Source organism: Anneissia japonica, unplaced genomic scaffold (genome assembly GCF_011630105.1).
Source record: "Anneissia japonica isolate Jap-2015-1 unplaced genomic scaffold, ASM1163010v1 scaffold2320_len370340_cov150, whole genome shotgun sequence".
Classification (NCBI taxonomy): Eukaryota; Metazoa; Echinodermata; class Crinoidea; order Comatulida; family Comatulidae; genus Anneissia; species Anneissia japonica.
In genome coordinates this window covers 126,450-136,265 of record NW_022705529.1, presented here as the reverse complement: position 1 = coordinate 136,265, position 9,816 = coordinate 126,450, and the positions used below count along the sequence as shown (strand labels likewise).

The following is a 9,816-nucleotide window of genomic DNA, read 5'->3' as shown; positions in this document are numbered from 1 at the left end:
CCTACTAACTTTACCGTCAGCTGGATAAGGCTGCGTGCGAACTCACCTGCTGCGGGACTGGAGCAGTGTCCTGGTCAGGAGTGCGCTATTGCTGCTGGGGAGACACTGACTGTGCTAATCCTAGGCCTAATTATAAACAAACAAGTCATCGGACTGATATACGTTTATTAATTCAATTGAATTATTCCTCCATGATTGAATTTACGTTGACTAAACCGTCTCTCTGTAACTGCGTACGTAAACGATCAAAAAAACTTCGCACTGTAACTGTTATGTATTGTCTAGGCCAGTTGCTCGATCGTCGGGACGATTTTTCGATCAGCTGCTCGCCAAAATTGACAGACTGGTCTTGAATATTAATGAGTTGGTTAGAAAATGCTACCAAGCTACTGAAAAAAGTGATCAGCCTCGTTTTCACCTGATTTTTCCGTCTCATCACATCATGTTTTATTTCTCTAATTATCGTTACATCTCAACGTTTTGAATTTTTTAAGTATTTTTCCCGAACTCAGGAAAGGTTAAATAAGCAATATATGGCCACTTGTCTCATCCCCGCACTTCCCCTTTAAGCCATCTGGCAGCATAGATCAAAGGAGTTATGACAATTGGTTGCAGGGTGTTGTGAGTCTGGTCATTATGATATCTTCCTTTTTATTCTTGTCTTTATTTTTCTCTTCTCTTTTTCTTTCCTTTTCTTTTTTTCTTCTTTCTCTTTCCCTCCCTCTCCCCTCTTTCTTTTCTCTTATTACCCAGCCCGGTACGACGGCTTGGTCAGCCCGGTAAAAACCATCAGGGGAGGGGCAGTTTTTCATCCCCCAATGAAAAAAACTTTTCTACGCCACTGTATAGAACTTATGGCCTACGATAGGCCCTAGCCAAATAGGCAACCACTAACTATTCCATACTTCCCGGGCAAGGGCTTGGCTAATTTAATTAGGCTAGGCTAGGCTTAGTGCTTGAAGGACAGGTAGGCCTAGGTAAGATAGGCTAGCTAGATCAGCTAGAATCCATCTAAATCAGTTGGCCGAAAACACATACACACAAAATTAACATGTTAAAATTTGTATTTTTGCTAGGTCTAGGGCAGACCAGGGAGCTGACCAAACCTAAGCCTAGCCTAGCGCCATTCGCCTAGCGTACTTGGCTAGGCCTAGGCCTAGTCCTAAAGTGCTGGCATCTCCGGACCTCTCCTAGCCTAGGGACCTAGTCCTAGGCAGCGAGACCTGAGTCTCGCTGCCTCAAGAGGGCGTTCGGCCAGATAAATCTGGCAATACGGCTAGAAATACTGTCGTATATCATATATGATATTGAAGGGAATTAGCCGTTAACACTGTTAAATAAAAATTCAATGGTAGACAGAGCAGCTGTAGTCGAGTCTAGATAGAAACAAAGAATTGTACAAGAGGCTGAGAGAAGAATTACCTGTATAGGAGTGTCATCATCATAGGTTCGAATTTTAAAGTTCTTCCAAGCTTCGATTATTTGGGAAGGGCAAGAAAAATATTATTGAATTAACAAGAAGAATCCAGTAATTGAGAATTTGAATCAAACTTCAAATCCAGTCTTGCTAAATGCATCCACTTACCACCTTGTACCTTCCCTGCCCCTCCTCGTCCACGTTGTCCCCTTCCACCTGCAACAGAAATAATTAGGATGTAATTCATATTTTGTAAATTATCTACATACAGTACTAGACATCGAAAGGTCCACTGATTAATCTCAGATAAGATAGTATAATACATACTCAAAGTATCGCAATGCATGCTATTGTGTCGGGATTCAATTTTTCGACATTAATTATGTCATCATCATTCATTCCTGATGACATAATTAATGTCAATATATTGAATCCCGACAATGGCGTGCATTTCGATACTTAGAGTATGTACTATACTATAGTACTAGATACATCACATGATATTGCATACCATCATGTCAGCTAAATATCTTACACTACCATTTTTTTGCTATTATCAACATACAATAACACCTCGGGTCATACTATAATATACTGTCAACAACCATCAACAAGCATGTACTGTTATACCGTCAACCATGGGCATTGATTGGTGGGGACAGGGGGATGCGCCCCCCCCCCGCCCACTTTCCAAAGTGGGGGGGGGGGCATCATATCGATTGTCAACCCCCCACTTTTCATCAATCTTCAATAATTAAAACCCCACTTTTACAAGCGAATGGAAAGAACAACAATTACGCATGACTCATGAATTTTGTCTGTTCACTTTTCTAAGTGCGGTACGTATTTTCCGGACCAAAACCAAGTAAAAACGCAATTGTTTAAACATTTTGTAACCATCTCAGAAACCCACTAGGCAACGACTATCAGAGGCTAAATTTATTGTGAAAACAATGTACTGAACGTTGTTGAAATTGGAAGCATGTATCCTTATTAGGCCAATATTTTTACAAACTCAAAAGTGCACAATTTCTAATATAAACAATTTATTCTTTTTGTATATTATTATGACCCGTATGTATATACTAATGTTTAATATTATCTACATACATAGGATTACTGTTTTTTCTAATTTCACAGATATGATGTCTACCTATTTCGATTAAGTGATAAACCTACCAAAAGTTTACAAACTCCAGTGTTACGTTGACGCAGTCTCGCAATGACGCCATAATAATCAGTGGCAGATTCAAGTGGGGCCGAGCCGGCCCTAATATTTTCAAAATTATTTTTAAAAAATAGAAAAAAAATAAAGGAAAATTAAAATTAGAATTTAGGTCAGAGAGTGCCATTTCCGGCAATCTAGAGGTGTCATAATCATAAATTTTCTTTCCTCAGCCCCAACCATAGTGGGGATGAGATGATTTACTTTTCCAATGTGCAAGTCCCTCCCTGTCCCCCCTCTAATTTGCTTTCCTGGAGCCGACACTGAAAATGATAAATTAAGTAAATGACCTTTATGTTTGTGAAATGCTAACTAATGTTTTGTGTGCTCCCTATCTCCCTAGTCCTGTTTGATCGCAAATTAGACGGTATTATTTCCATTCACAATAATTTATCGCAATATTACTTACACAAAAGTGAAATTCAAAAAGAGGAGAAAAGCAAAAACCTCTTGATTGACTTTAAAAGTACTGTACATGAAAAAAGACTAAATTAATGTCTGTTTTAAGTTTATCTTATTTGTTTTTCATAGTTAGAATTTTGAATACGTTACAAGCTAATCAGTAGATAATAAATCATTATTTTTATGAATGTTAGTTTGCACGAAATGTATAAGCGGGCATAATTATGACTAAAAGGGATAATTTTAAAAACTTTTTATGATGAGTATTTCGGTGGCAGATTCAAGGGGCCCAGCCGGCCCACCATCACTATTTTTTTTTTTTTTTTTTCGAAATTTAAAAGTGGAGAAAAATTAAAATTATATTCAAATTCAGTCTGAGATTGCCATTTCCGACCAAATGGAGGTGCCATAATCATAAATTTTCTTACCTCAGCCCCAACCATGGTGGGGCTGAGATGGTAGTCCAGCTACACTCTCTATCTGTAAAAGTCCCTCTATGGGCCCCGCTCTATTTCAAATTACTGGATCCGCCACTGGATAATTTAAAAATTTCGTATGGAAATAAATGTTAATTGCATTGCTTAAAATCAATTAAAAGTCTATATGCGCTAGAGCTTCCGGGGCTTTGCCCCCTGGTCCCCAACCATTGCTTGGGCCTACGGCCCAAGGCTTTATTTTTCATCTCGTCCCCCCCACTTTCAGCCACGGATAGACGACCTTGCCGTCAACAGGCATTGTTGACATTTATTGACGGTATTTAGTATGTGTGTACAGTAATACTAATTACTGTCAACAACCGTCATACAATTAGCGTCAACAGCCGTCAATATACTAACCAATAAAAGGGCCTACATAGGCAAATAGATTAATAATAATATTGATAATGAAAATAATACTAATATTTAGGATAAAAATGATATTAATAATAGACTTGGGGAAAACACTGGAAGTTTTACAATTATTCAAGAAATTAACATCAGCATCAGCTTTTCTGCATTTTTAAAAAAGTTTTTCCAGTCTTCTACATTCGTCTTAACATAACTGTTGTAACTCAAATCATGAATAATAGATCCGAATGATCGACAGGATATAATAAACAATTACAAATTTAAAAGCAATAAACCAAGATTTAATAAACATGTTTCAGCTGTATCACACAGTCATCTTCAGTAAGTAAAATAAAGTAACTAAAAACTTGACAGAAATGCCACATCAGCTTATTTTTCATTTAATTATAAAATTTAAATAATTTAATAAATCTTCTTTTACCCTAACATGAAGTTTACAATTAAGTTTCTCTTTTACTGTACTGAAGTGCTGTATTACATTTTACTTCTTATATCTCATAATGTTTACTTCATATTTAACTGTTCTTTCGTTCATAAGTTTACATTGATTTTGAAATGAAATTGTTTTTACATTCATTAGTGCAAGTTACTTTTATTGATTATAGGCCTATTATGCTTTCTATGTACAATGTGTACTTAAGTTCTACAATGGAAATTTGTATTTTTACCATGGTTAAGGTACTTTTATTAATTATGTTTTGTTACTTTTTGTATTTAACTGAACTGCTTTGGAAACCAGTACGTTGTATTGAAAGTGTATTTCAGAATTAAGAAAGAATAAATGTATAAACAGGGAGTTGTTGTAACTATAACAACTCCCTGGTATAAATAAAACAAAACTAATAAAACATTTAAAATTGCATTTAAAAATCCTTGAAAATACAGTAATTAAAAATGTTAAATCGGACAAGAAAATGTTTAAACCAATAAATCTACATAAAACTTTCGTTAAAGCAACAAAAATTGTTTAAGGCAGACCTATTCCGATCAGAGCTGATCATAATTAGGTAGCACATGATAAGATAAGAGTAGGAAGATCAAGGCTCGCTGGTGGTGGTATTGCAAAATGTTACGATCAATTTTGATTTTCATTTTAATGATATTGTTTTCTTCAAAATTTACCTTCAGATAATGTTCCTTTATGTACAGTACAGTGTATCATTCTGTTGTAGAAAATATTGAAAAGTCAGTCCCTTTTTTTGACAAAAAGTTGCCCTGGGAGCTTGACTAAGTTGCAAGGCTTAGCTCTATACAGCATAACTCAGCACCGAGATGCTACATGAAAATTCAAACTCTCTAAATTATAAACTTTCTCAATTACGAATGCTTAGGATGGAAGGGAAGGGTACCACAACTAGTGAGACATAGTAATCCAATCTCAAAAAGCAAATAAACACCACTACAAATTACTCACCCCCTTGCACCCTGTCTCCTTCTTGCCGCTTTCTGAATGCAGGCATCTCTGGAGGAGGGGGTGTAGCCTCTTGTGGACGACCTCCTCTATCTGGAACCTGAGAATTATAAAATACCAATAGCAACTTAAAAGTAAATAATAGTGTAATACTGATTCATGATTATATGATAAAACATGTGATGAAAAGGTAAAGATGGGAAACAACAGCTCCTTTTAACATCCAAACATACCAAATGCCACTATTTTTTTAAACATATTTTCACAGGCTTTCCATAACTCCTTGACTACTGACCGGAGAGACTTGGTTTTAGATACATATGTATATTTATTTTAATTGAGAAATTTGTTAAACGAACCATTTTGTTTAATTTTCATGCTGTCAAAATGCCTAGAAGGTTTATGCTACATTCTAATGTACTTATGTGGTAATTTACCCAAAAATGGCAAGAAACAGTATACCCAATATTACTACAGTAATATCATTGGAAGCCCTCAATATATTAACGGTCATCTAATTTTGATTTGCATACATACCCTTCCCATGAGCACCTTGTTGATTGGAGTCTGTGTATTCATCCTAACTTGTTGATCGCTAGTTTTAACTTGCATTGTTAAATCTGTAAAGTAAATAATTCAAAGATCAAGACAAAACTGATTGACAGCTACTATAATAATTGTCATAAAATCAACCGGCATCAAAAAGAAGCACACTACATATACTAATGTATAAGGCGACCTGCGTATAAGACAACTTCAGAGTTTGAGAAGATTTTTGTATGTGGGGCGTACAAAACGATCTCATTTCACCTTTGGAATTCATACTTTTTGCTGCTTTTTACAGTCTTGATACTGCATCTAGTTGGCTAAAAACGGAGCCAAATGTAGGTCTAACCTTCAAAAATAATACCATTTCATGGGCTTTTATTATGTTCATCAAAATCATCTTTGAAATTATTTAAAATTGTGTTCATTCATGCTAACATTTATCTTCATTGCAGTAGGATATTCACATGTAAGACGACCCCCTGTTTTTCAATCGTGATTTGCTATTTTAAGCCATTGTCTTATACGCGAGTATACATGGGGCAGCTGACTTGAAAAAGGTACAGTGATTTGTTTGCTTAAGCTGCCCCGTCCATGTTGCTCTAATAAACTGAAACAGTATTCAACATCTGACTACCTAAACAAACAAATCATATATAAGAAGTCAAATGAAACCCATGGACTTAATATATGTTCAATAGCTGTACACTTGTATAGCAAATATTACATTTGTCTCTATGCAAGACCAGGTTAATTGGTTGAAACAGAAAAGAAAGCAGTAGAAAAAACCCCACACAAATAATGTACATGGAAATAAAAAACAGGGGAAAAGAAAGAAAGAAAATTAGAGTTTGTAAAATGGCACATAACAAACATCAAAGTTGAAGACACTTGAAAATATGTATGTTTTGTCTTCAAAAGCAAAGCAATAGCCAGTATACAACTGATATTCCTTCAATAAAGATTTTGTGGTAATGTTCTTTACTTCTTTGTGTATAATTTTCCAATCATTCAATCACATTTAAAAAGTTAAATACAGTATTATATATTATATAAATGATAAATGACTAATGCCATATTCTTATTCAGAAAATATTAAGCTATCTTGGCTAGGCCATACATGACACTTTACATCACACTTTAAACAGCCACACATAGTACAGTATCAGTGGTAGTCGGGGGCATGTAAATTTTCTTTTTCACATTTAAAAAGACAACACTTCACATATATCTCTTTCCTTTCTTTTGCTTATCCCCAACGGTACTGAAGAGTTGAAATTTTCGATTTCTGAATTGGATGGGTGATTATATAGACCAGGCTCTAATTGAGATAGGTGCCACTTGCAGAGGTAGAAATTCCCATATGGTTTTTTTCTATACCAGTTTGTTATGGGGAATCAGAATATGTGAGGTAAAAGGGGTGTAATCTGAGAACTTTCACTTGAGGGCGCTTTTTAAAAAATGGCCGCCAAAATCTAATAAACTACATATATATGGGTAAAATAATCAGTAGGTTTGACCAACTTTTGAATATGTAATGATAGGAGTAAAGTATAACTAGCTAAAGTTATTAATGTGAAGATTTCGGGAGTCAATTGAGGGCGCTTTTTAAAATGGCCGCCAAAATTAAAGAACAACTTAAGAGCAGCTTTAATACTCTAAATAAATTTGTTTAATTTACACAACATGAATGTAATAACTGCTGTTGATTTTTTAAACCCAAAATAACATATATTAGGTTGGAAAGCTAACTCACTTTTGGAAAAGTAAGTAAAAATGCCCTCTTATATTAGCCCTTTTCTGGAAAATATCACCAGAATCCTAAAAAAAATCCATCTTCCTTACAAATGTTTTCATTATTTTTGTGTACTACACAAAGTATTTCAGACAACTACCATAAATTTCATGTATGAAGAAGGCATCAATTCATTTACTACATATTTTTCCTTTCCTTGTTTAACAGTGTAGCCCTATGTTGAGCAATAATCTTCAGGTATCGCTTTTATCACTGCAATCTGAAAGTCTTCGTATTTATCGTACAGGCAGACCTATGAACAATTCTGGGACTTACACAGGAATTTGTTCATTCCATCTGTTTCATCAACTGTTTTTATTGACAGTCATTTACCTCTGCTTATTTTCATTCTTTAACGATTAAATTTGGTAAAGTATCTGAAGCTCGAGATTCTGCTAACATGGTGGCAGCAATGATATGTCAGTGATCTTGTCTCTGGAAAACTTTCTACTGAACATGTTGCTTGCTTGATTTACACATTTCCCCTTAACTCCAAGTAGTAGTGAGACATATTCTTGTTCTTCAGACAAATTTGCTGAAAGTTTCAACAAACTCAGTTTATGATTACAGAAGCTACGTTTTCCTATACGAAAGAAAGCCGGGTTGTTATCGTCTGTAACGAATGATTGCTATGCCTTGGTTGTTATTCGTTAAAGCATGCTTTGCATACAGGAAGACTTTCGTGTCGGCTTCTTCTTGGCAGTTCTAGGCTAGATTGGGTTGCCGACTGCAAGATTTTCGAGTTCACTTTACCAAAACACAGTTTGCTGAATGCCAGTTTGCGGAATCAAAAACTACATATCCCCAGTTTGATGAAACAAAAACTACGAATCCCAGTTTGTTGAAACCCAGTTTGCACTGCAATCCACTTTGTCGAAAATAAAATAAGAGGTAAAATATTAACCACAGCATAACATTCATGTTGGAACACTCTCTTACTATGTATTCGTATAAGAAATAGCGGCCTATTGTAGTTAAATGATTCTTTTTGTTTTAATCTGTAAATAAATTAGCTATCAGCAGTGTAGATTTCGCTGGCTGGCTGACAACAGGTACTGGATTCAGCGATGCGTGACTAGGCTTTGCTACGTATTTTGTTCGCCCTGTCGATCATTGTTTATGAAAATTAACGATGTGTTGAGATCATCAATTGTTTAATTATGTTAGAAAATAGACCGGATTTCGACTCATTATTATCATAACAATGTTTTCATAAAGGTATTTTGTCTAAGCTAGGCTAGCAATTATTTGTCCAAAAAAACAAATGTACTGGTTGGATTGTTTAGACTTAGGCTACCAGTTTGTGCCGGTCGGCAGCCTGTTAGTGCCGGTCGGAAATCTTGAGTGCCGGACGGGCCTGACCGGCGCCGTCCGGCATGGTGAGAACCCTGGTGAGAACAGTTTTTGTGAGAACAGTTTTTGTATCACAACTATTATTTTATTCTTTTTTGTATTATAAGTTATAGACTGGGTGTAACCTAGCTAGGCATAAACATTTAGTACTCCAAATGCAAAACATAATATCTTTTCTTAATTATGCAATTGGGTGGTTTCTAGAAATGTTTTTTATTTTCCAGGTAACAATTATCATTTATCCAGTATCATGTGCTACCATATTATCATTATTTTTCATTTCTTCTTATAACTAAATAATATCACAATACCATGTTATTCTTTGAAGTATCTCGTGTGTATGATGAATTGAAAATTTTTAACTTTGATGGCTTCTGGAAATGTTTATTTTTAAAAAATTTTTTAAATTTAATAAACTTCTCACTTATGAAAATACAGGTGGCGTAACCACTGGGGGACAAGGAGAAAATATCTATCTTTGAAAAATCTTCCCCACCCCACAGAAAAATTTTAGACAATACTGTGAAGGTAAAAAATGTTATTTATGTTTTAGAAATTTACTACAAATTTTACATTTGAATCTCCATAAGAAAGTATAATACATACTCAAGAATTGAAATGCACGCCATTGTGTTGGAATTATAATAATAATAATAATAATAATAATAATAATAACAGTAATAATAATAACAATACTAATAACAATAATAATAATAACAATAATAACAATAACAATAACAATAACAATAATAATAATATTAATAATAATAATAATAACAACATACAATCCTCATTTCCCGGTTAGTAATTTACCATACC

The 9,816-nt window shown here is 34.7% G+C and overlaps 1 protein-coding gene across 1 annotated transcript in view; it reads right to left on the bottom strand.

The window, feature by feature from the left end:
* Nucleotides 1–9,816, bottom strand: part of LOC117105606 (protein FAM98A-like) — a 67,479-nt gene that overhangs the window by 18,900 nt on the left and 38,763 nt on the right. Inside the window, exons 7-9 of the mRNA XM_033246784.1 lie at nt 5,841–5,923; nt 5,307–5,403; nt 1,586–1,633 (exon numbers count right to left, since the gene is read on the bottom strand). Of these exons, the coding sequence (XP_033102675.1) occupies nt 1,586–1,633; nt 5,307–5,403; nt 5,841–5,923 (228 nt within the window). The remainder of the gene's footprint in view (nt 1–1,585; nt 1,634–5,306; nt 5,404–5,840; nt 5,924–9,816) is intronic.